The 19244-nt window shown below is 46.3% G+C and overlaps 1 protein-coding gene across 3 annotated transcripts in view; it reads left to right on the forward strand.

The window, feature by feature from the left end:
• The first annotated feature begins 12973 nt into the window (after nt 1-12973).
• FBXO21 (F-box protein 21) overlaps nt 12974-19244 on the forward strand; it is a 52252-nt gene continuing 45981 nt past the window's right edge. For all 3 annotated transcript variants that reach the window (XM_028116503.2, XM_028116504.2, XM_028116506.2), the window contains exons 1-3: nt 12974-13219; nt 14104-14239; nt 17109-17203. In XM_028116503.2, the coding sequence (XP_027972304.1) occupies nt 12981-13219; nt 14104-14239; nt 17109-17203 (470 nt within the window). In that variant the 5' untranslated portion in view covers nt 12974-12980. The remainder of the gene's footprint in view (nt 13220-14103; nt 14240-17108; nt 17204-19244) is intronic.

The following is a 19244-nucleotide window of genomic DNA, read 5'->3' on the forward strand; positions in this document are numbered from 1 at the left end:
GGAAAGAAGCAGAGGTAATTTAACTCCCTGAGCAGAGGAGTATTTTCCCGCTTGGTTTCTACGGAGTGAGACAGCCAGGTATCCTTCCGTTCAGGGAAATTCTTTAGACCCACCAAAATGGAGCCCGTGGAAGCAGCCCGGAGTCCAAATGCTAACTCTGAGCTTTCCCCCTTCCCGTTTCCGCAGACAGCCCTGGGCTGGTGATTTAACCTTTCCGAGTCTACATATCCACTTATATAGCAAAGGGGGCTAAATGAGATAATGCCCATAAAATAGCCAGTTATACTACCTGGCCCATTGAAGCTTTCAAATTTTACTTTTCCACTTCACCAATACCTGTATGCGGAAGGCACAGTGGAGAGTACAAAGCAAAAAACAGTTTCTGTTTGTAGACAGTGAGAAGCTCGTATGTAGACACACAATTAGAATCGACATAAATGTCTGAGGTTTGAGAAATGGGGGGATTCCACCTGCAGGTCTGGGGAGATAGGATTTCCAGGAAGTAGGAAGAGAGGAAGGAAAGGCACAGACGGGAGCATGTTGCAGTAAATGGGGGCTGGCTTCAGGCACAGCTTTGGAAGGCTTGAAGGTGATGAGCCAGATGCTGGGAAGGTGAGCAGGGACCAGCTCTTTGGGACAGGTGAGTGCATGTCAAGGAATTTAGATTATTTGGCAGGCAGTAGGGTATCCCTAGGAACGTTTTTCACGTGGGAAAAATAAGGTCATTGGAGTCGTGCTTGGAAAAGAACGTTCTGGCTGTAACACAGAGTATGGACAGCTGGTCTGTTGAACCAGCGGTAGAATGTTGCAGTAACCAAGGCTGGAATGAGGGAAGAGGCAGGTGTAATGATAAAGCCACTCCAGGGGTTGAATCAGTAGGACCTGGAGACCTATCTGTGGGGTAGAAGGAGAACAGATGAGAAAGTTAAGAGTCTTACGTTTAGGCTGAGAAAGGAGTCTCATGAGAAAAAAATAGCCTCGAGGGAAAGATGAGTTTGCAGTTGCTGACATGATAGCCAGCTTCTCCCCCAGCCAGCAGGGTGCATCCTTCCAAGGTCCGGCCAGGCCTAGATGCACGGAAAGAAAACCGACCCCAGGCCAATTAGACATTGGCCTTAGAACATAGGATTTTCTTGCCAAGCACATTCTCAGCAGCCACCTGCTTTGGACTTCCAAAAGGAGGTCAGGTTTTGCCCTAAGTACAAAGCAAGTGAGATTTTTCTGACCCAGATCACAGGCAAACCAACAATCCCTCTGCCAGGATGCGCAAGCCAGATGTCTGGGCCCGTTCACCCTTCAAGCTCTGGCCATTCATGCCATCAGGAAAACTATGGGGTTAAGATTTTGTGTGAAGCCAACCGTTAACTTGTATATTTGCATCTCCACTGCCCTGACCTCCAGCATGTCACCATGCCCACCTTACCCCCAAAACCTTCTGTCTGAATTGGCAAGTTAATCTGAGACTGCCTGCAGGTGACAAGGAGAAAAAAATATTCATCTAGGCATCCTATATGACTTGTCCATACTCCTTGACGTTTCCCAACCCTTGTCAAGTTTCCTGCATCTAAATGTCCTGTTTGGCACAGGAATTAAAAGCCAGGGCCTGGGATGGAGGAAGACGGATCTGAGAGTCACTGCCACACACCCCCCCCCCCCCGAACTCAACACACATGGTCGCCATGAACCTGAATCTGACCTTTTGGGGCTGACACCAGCCTGGTCTCTCCTCTTTCTATCATATGCACCTTGTCCTCGATCCACCACCGGTCCCGACCTGGTGGCAAAAGCTGCCTCTCGCCAAACACTGATGAGTCTCAGACCTGCATGAGGACCTAGGTAAACTCTCACCCCTGGAACATGGGTCTTGAGTCTATTCTCTATTACTACTGGTCAGAGCCACGTGCAGTCGTGCAAGGGAGGAGGTCTGGGGTAAATACGCCTTAGTTTGTTTATGATTTTGTTTTGTCCTGGAAGACCTGAACAGTTCTGAACAAGCAAGGTGTGTCGGTCTGGTCAAGGACAGAGACCGTTCTTAACAAGGTGGCCCTGGCAGGCAGGAGCAAACCTCCCTTAAGCTGTAGCTTTCCATGGGCTTCTAGAAAATGACTCCAGGACATCCAAGTGCCCGGACTTGACTCTGGTCCAGGGTCAGCCAACTCAGCACTACTGGCATTTAGAGCTGGAGAATTCTCCATGGTGGAGGCTGTCCCGGACATCGTAGGCAGGATGTTGAGCGGCATCCCTCGCCTCTGCCCACCAGAAGAGGTAGCCGTCCCTCCCCACCCCACCCCCACCATATGTGACACTGGACATTGCCAGATGTCCCCTGAGGGCAAAAGAGTCTCTCCTGGCTGCCCCAGGCCCTTCAATCATGGACCTTCTGGAGTCAGCAGAGCGGTACCCAGCCAATGGCTTTGTTTCCATTATCTGAGACTCAAAGGATTTGGGGCGGGGGATGATGATAAAGTGGTTTCACAAATTCCCTCCCAAGACAGAAAGGATGACAGTTCCATTTTGATAAGATGCTGTGCCCTTGGCATCACTCTGATTACTACCCACTGAGGCCCGATGCCGTGCACCCTGACTCCGCCCTCTCTTCCTTGTGTTGTGCTGTCTTGTGATCGCAGGACCCACTCCAGGCTCAGCAGTGGTTTCCTGGAAGGCAGAGAGAGAGAGAGAGAGAGAGAGAGAGAGAATGCAGTTGGCCGTCCCCTCCTTGCTGTACCAGTGGGTTTCCATTCGGGGCTGAGGAGCTGGGGAGGCGGGCAGAGTGGGTGTCACATGTCACCACACATACACACACACACTGTCAGAAACTCGGATGTCCCCCTACCTCTGAGTTCTCGATGCTGCTAATGTCCACCCAGTGTCCCGTGCGCTCCAGCACCTTCCTCCAAGGACCGACGCCCGCCCCACGCTCCTCGCGAGGTTGTCCAAGCTGTGTTCACCGCATGCTCTCCTTCTGCATTGTCCTCATCTTCTAACTTGATGGAATTCAACAAAAGTCTACTTATGCCTGTTTGCATTATGGTTAAATATTAAAAAGTGGAGTTGACTTCCTGGGCTGTGGTCTCTTGTTTGATTTGCTTGGAATTTCTCCCACTTCTGCCCGCTGTTGCCAGCCAGGTGCCCCCAGGAAGCCCACCCTGAGACAGGGAGCAGAGATTGATCGGGGAGGGGTCTTGGGAAGGGGAGAGTGGGGAGGGGGAGCGTCCACCTGATGGGAGGGAAAGCCTGAGCCGCCATATTGTTGCAACAGAAATTTCGGCCAACGCCGAGGGGAATTCTGAAGGTGACCTTCCAGAGTTGTCCACGATTTGGGGCCAGAAGGCCAGGTTTCATACCCCTCCATCAGTCAGTCCTGGACCAGCCCGCTCTCTGCAGTAGAAGCCACCCCCAAAGGGCCGATTGCTGAGGGTGCTCCCACCAGCTGGGGAACGGTTCTTGAGTCCTGGCGCAGATCCAGGTGGAGCATCTCTGCTTCCTCTCCACCCCGCCCGCAACACCTTTGTTCCCATTCATGGCTGCATCCGTTGAGTGGGCCCCAAAGAAACTGTACCACCTTCACCCCCAGCCCTGCTTCCCTGTATACACAACCCTGAGGACCCTAAAACCTAATTCCTAGCTGGCCTCAGACCCAGTTCCAAAAGGAAGGGGCCTCAAAAGCACTAGAAGGACAGATGAAGAGAAGCTGACCCCCAAATGCCCTGACAGGGTGGTGAGTACAAAAGGATAAACTAGAGGGTGGGAGCCCCCAAGGCTTTGTCATGCCCTTCTGGACATGGCCATTTGGATGCTGTGACCACTTTGACATTCACGCCTATTTCTTGGCCAAAAAGCACAAACCGCCAGATAGCCTTTTAAATTACAAAATAATTTACCCAACCTCAGACATTCCCCACCTTCCGTTCCTGCCTCCTCCACCCCATCCCTGAGCCTCAGGCCCAAGTTCAAATCTGAGATGCGGGTCAGAGATGGGGTAGGACCAGAGAACCCTGTCAGTGTCCAGCTCTACTCTGCCCCACAGAAATTAACTAAAATAACGGCTAAGAGTGATTAAATGCCAGTCTTCATGGGAATACTTGGACATGTATAATTACTCTCTCTGATCTAAAACTTGGGAAACTGCGGCACAAGGCGATCAGGCAGTCTGTGCAAGGTGAACATAATTAGTACATGTTAGAGGTAGAATTCGAACTCGGACCGTTCAGCTCGAGAATCTGCATTCTTCACCACCTCCCAGTGCTACTGCTAAGAGCCCCAGACTGTTGAAGCTCAAGTCCCCGCTCCGCCACTTTGTAGCTGTGCGACATTGGATGAGTTAACCTCTCTGTATCTTTCTTCACTGTCAGGTCGGCTGAGATTGTTTCAACTTCATTGCATTGCAATAGGATTAAATGAACTAATATATTCGACACACATAGAACAGGATAGGATAAGATAGAATAGAATAGAACAATCCTATGTATGAGTAAATAAACTAACATCCAGCTTCGAATGTTCTCAGCTTTTTTCTCCTACTGAAGCTCAAACAGCTCCCTCTCGATGTAATTTGCCATTTGCTGTTCAGCCCTGGGATCCTTAAGCCCCCTCAGACCACCTGTCATCACAGAAGACACTAATTTTTAAAAAGCCAATTGCTGGGCTTCTCCCTCTACCTGCCCATTAGTGCTTGCTGGGGATAAGGTCTGACTTCTGCATTTTTAACCAGCACCTCCCCCACCCCCTACCCCCCAACCTGCACCGGAGTTTTGACAGGCCCAGCCTCCAGAGGTGGCTGGCAACAATTTAACATTTATATGCATCCTGACTGGGCTGGCTGCCGTTGCCTGGCAACCAGGTGGGGGGGCGGGAAATCCCAGTTTACACCAAAACAGAACCTTCCCAACCACAAATCCAAAGGAGAAGGGATGGGGAAACAAGTGGGGGAAGGGGAAGAATGGATTCTCTAGCGACTGCAAGTCAGTATAGAATATGGGCCTCACAGTCAGTTAAATAGTAAAAATGCACTTTTTTCCCCCTTCATTTTACCCTTGGCAAAATTGCAGAGAGAACAAAACCAGGGGGAAATTTTACAATTGGTGGATCAATACAGAGCTTGGAACCCACATCACTAAAAGGAAATCACTTTAGCAATGGCCTCTTGAGGAAAATAAGATTAAGTTAATCAAATAGCAGACAATTAGGCCTGAGTAATTAGTAAAGTGATTTAAAAAAAAAAATCTTTTTTGTACTGCTTGACTTGGGGATGGGGGGGAAAGGAGGGGACTGGTCTCCTGGTCTCTCTGCCTCTCAGTGTTTTCCTCCGCTTGGACTCGGAGCTGATATTGGAAGACTCGCTCTCCTAGCTTTTCCTTATGGTTTCCAAAAATTTGAGATCTTCAAGAGTTATGAGCCTTTCTCTCCTCTGCTCCCATTTCTGGTCTCACAGGGAAGCGGTGGGGAAAAGACACGAAGCACAGGAAAGCCTGTGAGACCCACCATAAATTCAAGGTATAGTATCTGTGGCCTCGATTAAACGGTATGCAGTAATTGAATCAGTTTGGGTTTGAAGGCTTTGAAAGGAATCGCTAATGGAAATGCAGTTATTAGCAGAAAAGCTGCAGGCAAATCTGTGGGGAGAGAGACACCTGTTCCTTTTTCCTCCAAGCTGGTGGCTTCGCCTTCCTTGAAAAACACACACTGCCCCCAGACTGCCCTCTTGAAACATCTCTTTTAACCGTCATGCATTTTCTACAAGGCATTGGGTGCCACCAGGGAGCAGGGGAGGAGGGCTAACCGCTCCGGCCAGCATTCTTCGCATGCTCTGGCCAGAGGCAGGCAGGCTTCTCAGTCTCCGTGTCCTCCACCGATCCACGCAAAGCTTCATCTGTGGTTCTAAAGGCAGCTTTTACTTTCCTTCTGCCTAGCGCTTATTTCTGCAACTCCCCGTACCTGGAAAGCCCACCCTACCCTGCTCTTTCACCAATGCCAATCCCACTTCTCTGGCTGAGGGTTGGACGCAAAATCGCCTTTTCAGTTGTCTGTACCAATCACTTGGCATACTGGAGGTAGGTATTGCTTTGCAATTGAGCACGTGCATGTTTTATCTGCCTCTATATATCTGTTACCTCTTGCCACTGAACTCTGAGTACCAACCAACGACATCGTCTCCCTGGCACACTGCATTACTATAGCAGAGGTTGGGGTCATGTGGCTGTGAGCAGCAGTTCTGCTGACCCTTTATTTTAGCTTCGTAAAACCCATCAGAGACTTCTGATACCCAGAGCAGGGAGATCATAAATTTGCTTTGTTTTAAGCCAGTAGTTGTGGTAATTTGTTACAACAGCAATGGAAAACTGATACAAAATGAGCATTTAATATGCATTAGTTTCTGATTCCCCCCTGCTCTAGGGGAGAATAGTTTCCTTGCCTCTTCCAGCTTCTAAAAGCTGCCCACGTTCTTTGACTTATGACCAGCATCACCCCCACCTCTGCCTTCTTTGTCAACCTCCGCTCTCTGCCTCTGACCCTCCCGTCCCCCTCTTCTAAGGACCTCTGTGATTACATTGGGCTCACCCAGGTTGTCTAGGAAAATTTCCCCATCTCAAGATTCCTAGCCTAATTAAAACTGCAAAGTCCCTTTTGCCATGTAAGGTAACTGTGGTACTGTGATTTATAATAAAAAATATATATTTGGTCTTCACCCCCATTTCTGGCACAAAGTTCCTAAAATCATTGCAATTTCCTAAGTGATAAGAGGGATAAATTCTCGTTGTTCCTTTCACCACACCTGAGTTTATGTGAATGAATTGACTTATGAAAAGCACCTGAGGATGGGGACTGGTTGCCAGGGGAACCGACCACATGATCAAAGGGTTGGAAATTTCCCTCCCTTTCCTTCCCACCCTTCCTGACCTGCAGGGAGGTGGAATCAATCACCAGTGGCCAATGAGTCAATCAATCATGCCCTTGTAATGGAAGCCTCTAAAAAAACCCAAAAGGACCGGATTCGGAAGCATCCAGGTTGGTGAACATGTGGAGATTTGGGGAGGGTGGCATGCTCAAAAAGCACTGGAAGCTCCGAGACCTCTTCCCCAAACCTTGCCTTATGCATCTCATCCATCTGGCTGGTCCTGAGTTACATCCTTTTGTAATAAGCCGGTGATCAAGGAAGTAAAATGTTTCTGAGTTCTGTGAGTCATTCTAGCAAATTAATCAAACTGGTGAAGAGGTCGGGGGAACTTCTGGTTTATAGCCAATCAGAACCACAGGCAACAACCTCTGCTTCTAAGTATCAGCTAAAGTGGGGGAGAGGGGGACAGTCTTATCAGTCTGAGCCCTGAACCCGTGGGGTCTCCAAGTAGACAATGTCAGAATTGGGTTGAATCGTAGGACACCCAACTAGTGTTGGAGGATTGCTTGGTGGTGTTGGAAGAAAACACACACCTCATAGTACAATCAGAGGCGCCAGGGATGTGAGAATATGAACGTGTTTGGGGGCCATTAGTCAGCCTGCCATTGTCTAGGCTCTGGCCCTAAAGATTCACGTCCACCCCCCACCCCGTGCAATTTACAACCAGCTCAAGTGACTTGCACTTACAGGATTAATCCCTTATTCACTAGAAATATAATGAGGACCTACTATGTGTTGGGCCCTTTTGTAGACAGTGGAGGTCAACCAAGAGGTCTCACATTCTGTTGGAAGGAGAGAGACGGTAATTTTTTTGAAGGAGTATGTCATAACGATAAAGGGTGATAAGTAATTTTGGAGAAAAACAGCAGAGTGACGGAGAGTTTACAGAAGGTGGTTGGGGAAGGTCTCATCAGCCCCATGACTGAGGCGGCCTAAGGGAGCAAGCCAAGCATGCTTGGGGGGATTCGGGGGGGCTCTTTGGTCTGAAGAAGTGTCTGTAGGATAGGGTGACACCCTCTCACATACCCTAGCCGTACATTCAATAAATATCTGAGCAAAATCGGACAGAGGCCCTGCTGTCATGAAGGTCATCATTTTATAAGAAGAGATGTGTTTCCCGTGGAGCTAATGAAGCTTAACTCCGGGGCCCCCTCACTTGGAAAGACCCTTTCAAGGCCCCTTCTTTTCTCATGCTACACAAGTGTGCCCCTGTTCATTTTTTTCATCTTGATGCCTTCCTTTTCTAAAATAGGGCCTCCAAACAGTATAAGCTCCAGGCCCCACGGAAGCTGGATCTGCCCGTGCCGGTGAGTGAACCCAACAGTTCACACAATAGTTCGCACAACAGTACAATGTGTGTACTATGACAATTTGGGAGTGTGTAATGAATGGAACAGGACCCCTTGAGGGCACACTTCCCCCAGTGTGTGTTTCTGCAGACAGGGTGCTTGAGTTGGACATCTAAACGTGAGTTAGGAACCAGGAAGCCGGCCCTCCAGGAAAAAAAAAGAACGGAATTAGCAAAGGCCCTCAGGTGGGACAGAGTCTGGGGAGATGGATCAGAAGAGAAAGAGTTTGTACACTTCTTTTGAAGCCATTGAAGATGTTGAAGGCTGTGGGAATGGTCTCTCTAGTTAGGTCATAGAGATCTCTTGGGAGAGGAATATTGAAACCCTCTAGCCAAAGATAACGGGACCTACACCACATGCGATAATCCACAAAGATGGGTTTATTCACTTGCTGGAGCAGGGAGGGGGCACCCGGGGGGATCTGGGGGGGCCAGGTAGGAGGGACCAGAAGGGATTAGTCTGGGATTTGGACTTGTGTTAGGTAATTTTAAGCAGGAGCTAGGGCTGTGGGGATTGGCTCTCTGTTCAATACAGTTGGCAGTTTGGGAAGAGGGTCCTACAGGGTAAATTGTTCAGAAATTTCCCTGTTGCCCAAGCAGAAAGAGATTCATTCCCTTTTTCCCTTCTTAGAGCATTTCCTTGAGAAACTATGTGCATGTAAATCTTTCCTCTGTCTTTTTGATATGTATGTAAATCTTTTGCTGTTTTTTTTAATATGGTAAACTGTATGTAACAGAAAATTTACCATCTAGCTATTTTTAAGTATACAATCCGATGGTATGTATACAGGACAATGGTGGGGGCGCCTGGGTGGCTCAGTCAGTTGAGCCTCCGACTCTTGGTTTCAGCTCAGGTCATGACCTCGGAGTCGTGAGCTTGAGCCTCGCATTGGGCTCCATGCTCAGAGGGGAGTCTGCTCCATATTCTCTGCCCCTCCCCCACCCCGCATACACTCTCTCTCTCTCTCTCTCTCTCAAATAAATAAATAAATAAACCTTAAAAAAATATATAAAGGACGATGGTGTATAACTGTCACCAGTATCTATTTCCAGAACATCCGGAACATTTTCTATCACCCGAAACAGAAACTCTATTACCATTAAGCAATAACTCCCCATTGCCTCCTCCCTCCCAGGCCCTCCCATTAATCTACTTTCTAACTCTATGAATTTGCCTATTCTCGATGTTTCACGTAAGTGGGATCATACAATATTTGTCCCTTTGTGGCTGGCTTCTTTGACTTAGCATCATGTTTTCTTTTTGTTTTTTAAGATTTTATTTATTTATTTGAGAGAGAGAGTGAGAGAGAAAGAGAGCATGAGCAGGGGGAGGGGCGGAGGGAGAAGAGAAGCCTCTTTGAAATGTAAATATCAAGGAAGATAGTGTCCCTAACTCCCTGGGACCGTGGGGGTTTAGCCTAAGCAACTTGTTCCAAGCTGTAACCTCCTGCTTATCGTAAAGATGAGAAGTTTTATTACTTCCTTGAGACAAAGGCAATTACCCAGCACAATGTGTACCCTGATTACCAAGTGAGTTTAGGATGAACTAGGAAAGATGCGTCAGGTCTTTCTACCTGAGGACAAGTTAGCCTTAATCTTGAGAGCATGTTTGGGACGCAGTACTTGGCTATACATGAAAAGCGTGGGATTTCTCTCCGTTTTGTAATCTTATTAGCAGATGACCTGCGCTGTGCCTCAAGTCTAGTTTGCTTATTCACTATTAAAACTACTCTTTTCTAGAATTGTGGAGAGGCTTTTCTGGACTGGCAGGAGATTTTCATTTTTTTCTCCTGACAGGATCTTGGTCATCTTTGATCAGAAATGGGAAAAAGGAGGGGCACGTGGGTGGCTCAGTTGGTTAAGCATCCTGCTCTTGATCTCAGCTCAGGTCTTAATCTCAGGGTGGTGGGACTGAGCCCTGCATTGGGCTCTGTGCTGGCTGGGGAGCATACTTTAAAAAAAGGGGGGGGTGGGGGGAGAAGGAGGGCCTGGGTGGCATTGATAAGAAAACAATAGTTGTTTCATGAGAACAGCTTGCCAATCACCTGTGCGGCTGTGGGGTCTGCCTTCTACCTAATGGCCTGAAAACTTTGGTTACCAAAGTCTGAGTGTCACTGGGGCTGATTTTCACATTCTCTGGCCCAGGGTGAAAGCCAGGGGAACATTTAGGGGCCATGCTGGGACATGGACTGGGACCATGGCTAAGGAAACAGAGAGAAAGAGACAGATTGATAACTATTAGAAGTGACCTTTTAGAGAAGAAAATTGTTTCCTTATCTCCCCCCGCCCCCAAAAAAGTTTTCTCAGAGAAACTGAAGCAGAGAGAACATAACCTCTGTTTGGGCATTCGAGTATGGAGAGTGCTTCCCAGCACACTTAAGAGAAGATCCCAACCCTCTTTCCAGGCCCTGTAGGATCTGACGGAGTTAAGTACATGCTGTGTTTGAGAGCATGGAATCTGGAGCCACCACCTCATCCCAATTCAGAGCTGCCCAGCTAAGACCTTCCCCACATCCTGGTCCACAAAATCAAAAGCAAAAAAACAAGGTTGTTTTACACCCACTACGTATTGGGTTTGTTATGCGGCAATAGTAACTGACATATATGCATTGTTTCATTTAATAGGAAGATCTGTTGTTATCCCCATTTTATAGAGGAATTAACCTCTATTGGTCATTCATATGGAGATGGTGAGGGAGAAAGAGGTGCCAAGGATGGCCACGACTTCTAGTTTTGCAGAAACGGATGGATGGGTGGCCTTTCCTAAGGCAGGAACCACTGGAAGAGGGCAAGGTGAAGTTGCTGGAGGATGTGTGTTTTCTCCTGGACACACTGAGTTTTAGGGACCCAAAGGGAATGTCAGGTGAGCAGTTAGCTAAGCGAGTCTAGATCTCAGAGGAGCGAACTGGGCTGCAGAGAGAGTTCTGGACATCAACCCAGAGATCAAGAAGAGTCCCATGCTCTCCTAACTAAGCCCACCAGGTGCTCCTAAAATTAAACATTTTAAGATGAACTATTCAGTGGCATTTAGTACATTCACAATGTTGTGCAACTACCACCTCCATCTAGTTCCAAAACATTGCCATCTCTCCAAAATACAACCTGTACTCATGAAGCAGTATCTCCCCATTCCCCCATGACACACTTTTATCCAGCACTTTCCCTGTGTCGGGCTCTGTTCTATGCGCTTTATCTCCATGTACTCACTGAATTCTCCTGACAATCCCAGGAGGCCAGCATTCTTCTTATTATCCCCATTTTACAGATGAGAAACTGTCCCTCAGAAAGTCTGACCTGCTCTAGCTAAACAGCTGGTTGGACAATGCAAATAACAGGCAATTATTGAGGATCTGCTACGTATGGGGCCTGAGCCAAGTCACGGGGCACCCACCAGTGAATCAAATACAGTCCTGATGCTGAAGTTGCTTCTGATCTAGCAGGAAAGATGAAGGTTGGACAGTTATAAATTAATTCAGTAAGTAAAGACAAGACTGAAAAATGCTGGGAAGGAATCATATGCGGGGCAGTGGGGCTGAGGTGAGGAAACGGGAGGTCATCTGGAGAGGTTAAACTAAGGCCTGGAGGAAGAGGCGGAGGAGCTAGAAGGAGGACATTCTAGCACAAAATATATTCCAGGCAGTGGGACCAGCATACCTGTGAAGGCCAGAAGTGGAAGGAAAGAGACCAGGCTGGCTGGGATGTGACTAGTGAAGGAAAGAATGGCTTCAGATAGATAAGGAGAGGTAAACAGGGGACTATCCCTTTGCAAGAATGTTAGGGATTTTGGATTCATTTCTAAGGGCAGTAGGGAGCAATGGATGGCTTAACACCATCCATTGAGAGTTAACTTTACAACTTCAATACTTTCAGGGCATTCTGATTTCCAAATTGAGGTGGGGGCCTTATTGAGCCTCCATGTACTGACAGTAGATTTTTCTATACCTATGTGTCCCCCCAACTGGACTTTGAGCTCTTGTGAGGCAAGGACACCGTCTTACTCACATCTGTATCTCCAGGGCACACAGCACAGGGCCCCGGGTTAAAAATAATAACATTTATTTATTTGATATTTATTAATAATAAAATTATTATTATTATTATTATTATTATTATTATTATTATTATTATTGGTGTAGGCACTGAATTACCCGGATGGTAATTCCTGCTTTAAGGGTTCAAAGCCAGGCTCTACCACTTTTTGTGTCTGTGACTTTGAACCAGTGACTCCCACCTTTATGAGCCTTGCTTTCCGTATTCCTAGAATGGGTATAATTACAGCACCCATCATAGAGGGCTCTAATAGAGGAGAAAGAAATGTAAAATGTAAAAATAGCACCAACTCAAGAATATTTAGAGCAGTCAAGCAGAAGTCAAGTCTCTCTTCAGTACACGGAATTGTGAGCAAGTCCGTTTAGCTAGATCCTCAGTTTCCGCATCTGTAACTCGGGGAGATAAGAGGTGATAGGGTTATTCGGAAGGACCGCTGAGCTCACGCACAGGAAGCGCTCCGGACACACAAGAAAGTTGGAGGCTGCTACGACCGCGGGTTCCCAGCTCCCAGACCCACCGCGCAGTTGCCAAGACCCGGCTTCCTTCGACCCGTCGCAGCCCGGGCCGAGAGGGTGTGGCCAAGAACGCGGGCGGGGCGATCCGTGCGCCCGCCCCTCAAGGCGAGTGGGCGGGGCGAAGCGGGGCGCCCTGGCGCGCGCGCGCGGCGGGCCCAGGTACGCGGACAAGATGGCGGCGGCAGCGGTCGACAGCGCGATGGAGGTGGTGCCGGCGCTGGCGGAGGAGGCCGCGCCCGAAGCGGCGGGCCTCAGCTGCCTCGTCAACCTGCCCGGCGAGGTGCTGGAGTACATCCTGTGCAGCGGCTCGCTGACGGCCGCCGACATCGGCCGCGTCTCCAGCACCTGCCGGCGACTGCGCGAGCTGTGCCAGAGTAGCGGGAAGGTGTGGAAGGAGCAGTTCCGGGTGAGGTGAGCCCGCCGCCCGCGCCCCCGCCCCGCGCCCCCCGGGCCCGGGCTCGGGCTTGGCCGGCCCGCGCCGCCTCCTCCCTGCCCGCGCGCGGACCCTCTCCCCGGAGGCCACCCCCGGACCCCTGCCCGCGGACCGACAGACAAAGGCCTCCGGGCCGCCGGCTCTCCGGGCCCCTGGGGTCCACGCCGCGCGGACCCGCCGCTGCCCAAATTGCGCATCGGGAAGCTCCCGGCAGCCAGGGGCCCGCCATAGAGGGTGACGACGGTAGGATCGCTGCTGATCCATCCTGCGCGCTTCTTTGTGCCCGACTCCGAGCTAAAATGTTTACATGGATCCGGCGATGATGCAGTGATCCTAACAGCCCTTGGAGGAAGCGGACGCAGCATTCCCCGGTTGCGGGCGGAGAGCACAGATTTCGGTGTGGGACCCCGGATCAATCTGGCCGTGGCACACTTGCCGTATGACCTTGGGGGGGGGTGGCGACTTCCCTTTCTTTTGAGCCCCATTCATCGAGTTTACACGGGGATAATCAGACCTACCTTCTACTGTGGTTATTAAATGAGATGATGTGTAAGGAGCATTTATTTACACAGGGCCCGGCCCTTGTGAGGCGCGCGATCAATGTTAGCAGCCCTTGTCGTCACTATTACTGTTGCTGCAACTGTCCCCATTTTATAGATGGGGAGTGGAGACGGAGCATTCCTACTGCCACGCCAAGGTCACGCCGCAGGCTGCGTGCCGGGTGGAGATTTGAACTAGGGTCACCGCCAGGGCCCCGGTGCCACTAAACCATACTGCTTTCCCTGTTTTTCAAGGCTGTCTTTGATTCGTGTGTCTGCCTTTGAGTCTCCGTTAAGCTGAGAGGGTGTTTCTCTCCTTGTAGGTGGCCTTCCCTTATGAAACACTACAGCCCCACCGACTACGTCAATTGGTTGGAGGAGTATAAAGTTCGGCAAAAAGCTGGGTTAGAAGCCCGGAAGATTGTAGCCTCATTCTCAAAGAGGTTCTTTTCGGAGCACGTAAGGATCCGTTGATGTAGCTCCCCGCTTTTGCCTGCTAGTGGTGTATGTGTCTGGGTCTGTAGGCATTAGCTCATCCAGCTTTCTGATACTTCTTTTTCAGTTCTCTCACAGTCCCTGACTCACTTAGATGGCCGCAAGAGTCATTGTGTCCTTTTCCTCCCAGCCAACAACACGAAGCCATTTGTCCCTGCCAGCTTTACTTTTCTAAAGCCAGAGAGAGAATGGGGGTGGAGAGGGAGGGAGGGACCCGCAGCACAATGTAGAGGGAATCCAGATCAGCATCATTTCTCCTGGAGGAGGTTAGACATATTTTTCACAGCCCCCGCTGGAGTTAGGGGATTATCGGTGATCAAACACTACAGATTTCGTTTGCCCAGTTGTTTTCCCAGAAGGGTTGACAAAATTAATACGGTTTTTCTTCTCTGGCTTTGCAAGTTCTAACTAACCACTAGTGAATAGCATTGTTTCTTAAGGTAATTGGAAGGATTGGAAGCTATCTGTAAATCAGACGTATCACTCCGTCAGTTAAATTATCTTGCATTCATTATCCCTGAAAAGTGTTGTTTGTTTTTTTTTTTTTAAATATTGCTGAAATGCATGGGTTTTTGTAGTTGTTTTCTTTTCCCACAAAGCGTCTCAGAAGTTTCTATATTAGGTCATGATTCTTAAGTTTTTGTAATTCCGGGAAGTAGTTCACACTAATATTTTAAATTTCTTTCTTTCTTTCTTTCTTTTTTTAAGATTTTATGTATTTGACAGAGAGATAGAGCCAGAGAGCACAAGGGAGTGAATGGCAGAGGGAGAGGGAGAAGGAGGCTCCCTACTGAGCAGGGAGCCCGAAGCGATGCAGGGCTCAATCCCAGGAGCCTAGGATCATGACCTGAGCCGAAGGCAGATGTTTAACCAACTAAGCCACCTAGGCACCCCTTAAATTTACTTCTGATTGAGGGCCTAGAAATGAGCCAGTCTGATTTATTTATTTATTGGCTTTGGGATTTTTTGTTTGTTTTAAGTAAACTGTACACCCAGTGTGGAGCCTGAACTCAGGACCCTGTGAGATCAAGAGTCGCATGCTCTACTGAGTGAGCCAGCCAGGTGCCTCTGGTTTATTTTACTTCCTGGTTTACTGAAGATTAATTTCTCTTTTCTTACTTTCTTCCTTTCTTTTTTAAGTTTTTTTTTTTTAAGATTTTATTTATTTATTTGACAGAGACACAGCGAGAGAGGGAACACAAATGGGGAGTGGGAGAGGGAGAAGCAGGCTTCCCTTGGAGCAGGGAGCCCGATGAGGGGCTCAATCCCAGGACCCTGGGATCGTGACCTGAGCCGAAGGCAGACGCTTAACAACTGAGTCACCCAGAGGCCCCAAGATTTTATTTTAAAGTAATTTCTACACTCAATGTGGGGCTTGAGCTTACAACCCTAAGATCAAGAGTTGTATGCTCTCCTGACTGGGCTAGTGAGGCACCCTGATTAATTCCTATTTTCTAATTTTAATTAATATTACTAAATGGAGTTCATACATGTGAATTGTTTTCAAGACTTTTCAAGTTTTGAAAGGGAAAATTTGAACTTTGGACAAATTTGAACTTATTCCCCTATGGGGAATAAAACCAGATATCCCCCATGTAATTCAGTTCTTCCTTCCAGTCTGTCTGTCATTCTTTCTTTCTTTTTCCTTCTTTCTTTCTCTCTCTCTCTCTCTCTCCCTCTCTTTATTTTTTTCCTTTCAGATTTTATTTATTTGAGAGAGAAAGAGAGAGCAGGAGCCAGAGTGAGAGCAAGCAGGCGGTTGGCAGGAGCAGGGATGACACAAAGCTAATTCAGGACTAAGCGCAGAGCCGGACGTGGGTCTTGATCTCAGGACCCTGAGATCATGACCTGAGCCGAAATCAAGAGTGGGACGCTTAACTGACTGAGGCGCCCCTAGTGTAATTCATTTCTATAAATAAATTTTCGTTGATATTAAGATGGACAGAATTTATGTTCTATTCTGGATAAGCCATGCCCTGGCCAAAAGCCTTCATATCAGATTTTAAAACTGGTACAAATGTGATTGCACACACATATATTTGGGCGCTAGATGTATTTGATGCACTTGGTCATGGGCTACTAATTTGCATCCTCTGTTTCTAGTCCAGCTGGTTTTGTGTGCATTTTTAACAGCCTGTGTGTTTGTCTAATAATGATGAATTGCTGTATTTTTTCCTTAGCTCCCTCTTTCTGTGTACCACTGCCTAATTAGAAATATGTCAAGGACTTTGAATATAGCAGGAATAGACTTAAGATTGATCTGTGGGTGGATGATTACTTTGGCTCAGGACCCTTATATTCTTGTGTTCTCTGCATGCACACAGGTTGACATGAAATTTCCTGGCTACTTTCAAAACAAAATGGGAGAAGTAGTAGAATTTTAAAGCTTATTGGTACCCCCACCTCAATTTACAGAGGAGAAAATAGGCCCAGTGGGTTAAGTGAGTTGCCCAAAGTACTAGGCTTCTCTCTGGTCCTGTGCTCCTACTTGAGTACAACATAAATTGCATGAAATCACTGTTGTAAATTATGATATTTTGTATTTCTAATCCTTGTTTCAGAGCTATTTTTCTTCACATTAGAACTCTGAGTAATTTCAGAAATTCCAGACTATGAAAATATAATTAATTTACAACTGGGGCAGTAAGATCTGAACAAATTATTGTTACTCCACATGTTACTTGCCACCCATGGTGGGTGGTGCAGGATAGTGTAGGACAGCTGTTACCACTTCCATGCACATGAGCATCTTTGTTTGCAACTCAGATTTGTGTGTGAGAGTGACAGATTATTGCCTGTTATTGAGGCCTGTTTGTATATGTCTTCTTCATAGGTCCCTTGTAATGGTTTTAGTGACATTGAGAATCTTGAGGGACCAGAGATATTTTTTGAGGATGAATTGGTGTGTATCCTAAATATGGAAGGAAGGTAAGTTACACGTTTTAGCAAGGATTGTTTTTTGTTCATTCTAATAATGCCCAGAATTAACTGCTGTAATTTGTATGTGGCTGAACCCTGGGATATGTTTTCCAAATATTTCATGTCTTGCCATCGTTATATTCTTGAAAAATTCTGTGTAAGTAATGTAAATACACAGAGACAATTGATATTTAAAGAAACCTTGCAAAAATCCTTTTGGAAGGAAAAAAGAATTAGTATTTATTCCTAGTATGGGTCAAATACTGTGCTTGGCACTTATATCTATTATGTCACTTAGTAATATAAACTACCCTTCCTTTATGACCTCTCCACCTACCATCACCAAATTTGTCTGTTATGGATTGAATTTTTTTCTTGATTTCTTAGGCATGTTTTAATTTAATGGAGGATTTTCTTAATGATTTCTGAGTTTTGTTAAGAAATGATCTTACTTTGGCCTTGAACATTATTGGTATCTGATTGAACCTTTCCTTTATCTCTCCTGATCAAGAAGAATCCATCGTCTCTTGTTTGTTGTTTAAAATTTTTTATGCCTCATATTTTCTGCTGTGAAGGTTAATTTCCAGTTTACCTAAAAGATGACTTGGCTTCCAGTTTAACATACCAATGAAAAAGATTTTCTGCCCTAAAAGTTCTGGAAACTATTAGTGATAGAAGATAAGGCTAGCTTAGCATCTTCCTTAGAGCTTATTGTGCGATAGCTCACAAACAAGGCATAGGATATTTTCTTGTTTTTAAAGGGGTTTAGGAGAGAGAACTATCTATCAGGAACAACTGTAGGGGAGAGGTAAATGTGCCACTATTCTAGGCCTTGGATGAGTTCAGATGCAGAGGTCATTTTTCCGTTTGTATTTTGGTTTATCTATAAATGAATTGAAGTATGATCTAATAGTATTGTACAGCCTTAAAAATAAAAGCTGACCTGTCTTTTTTACATATATGTGAGTATACTTTCAAATATGTAAACATAATGTCATATATACTAAGTTTATTGGTTGTTGTAGTTTTGATTTGATGTTGAATGCAGACTTTATTTTTTCTTGCTTATGCTGTTTCTCCATTCCTCCCCACTCTCTCCATTTGCATTGGCTTTCCCTGCCCCACCCCTGTAATTAATGATGACAGCTTAGCCTATGTTCTAACATTCTGATACACATCAATATATGTGGGGATGGAGGGAGATCATTTATTTCACAGAATTGTGATCATAAAATAGGTGCTTTTCTGTATCTTTTTTTTCTCATTTAGCATTACCTTGTGGAAATCTAATCAACTGATAAAAAGTCAAATTCATTTTATTAATGGCTGTATACTGTTTTACAGTACATACTGTAATTTATTTAACTATCCCACTGTTGATGAGCAGCCACTTTCTTCTCCATCTTATGTTATTGTGGAGGGTGATGTTTTTTGTGGTCTTATTTCTAAGTAATAGGTTCCTGGGAATGAGCGTCCGAGGTCAGACTATAGAATGTTACCGAAAAACATAAAAGATAGCATGTCCTTGACTGGGGAGACTTACTATTACAAAAATGTCAGTTCTTCTAAAATTAACACATAACCCTAGTGCTATTCCAATTAGGATGCAAAAAGAGTTTGGGGACAGGAGTTTTTTTGCTTTAATTGGATAATATTGTCATAAAATATGTCAAGAAGAATAAATTCACTAGATGAGCCAAAAAAACCCCACAATTTTTAAATAATCACTTTGTAAAGCTTGCATCACTGGGTAATAGGACATAGATGAAGCTGGCTGTAACTGAAACAGTGTTTAAATTGAGAGTTGAGAGCTACATGAGTGACAGAATAATTCAGAATTGTGTCCCAGCATAAAAGATAATATATTTAAAGTCAGAGGGGAAAAGGTGGCATACTTAATGGTTGTTATTGGAAATAGCTGAATATTCATCTGGAAGAAAGTAAAACTGACATCATACACAAAAATTAAGTTCCAAAAGATTAAATAACCTAAATTTTAAAATTATCACAATGAAAATCCGTCAGTAAAATAGCAGACTTTGTGTCTAAT

This window comes from Eumetopias jubatus, unplaced genomic scaffold (genome assembly GCF_037043125.1).
Source record: "Eumetopias jubatus isolate StellerSeaLion01/CBP00866 unplaced genomic scaffold, mEumJub1_p1.0 scaffold_16, whole genome shotgun sequence".
NCBI classification, from domain to species: Eukaryota; Metazoa; Chordata; class Mammalia; order Carnivora; family Otariidae; genus Eumetopias; species Eumetopias jubatus.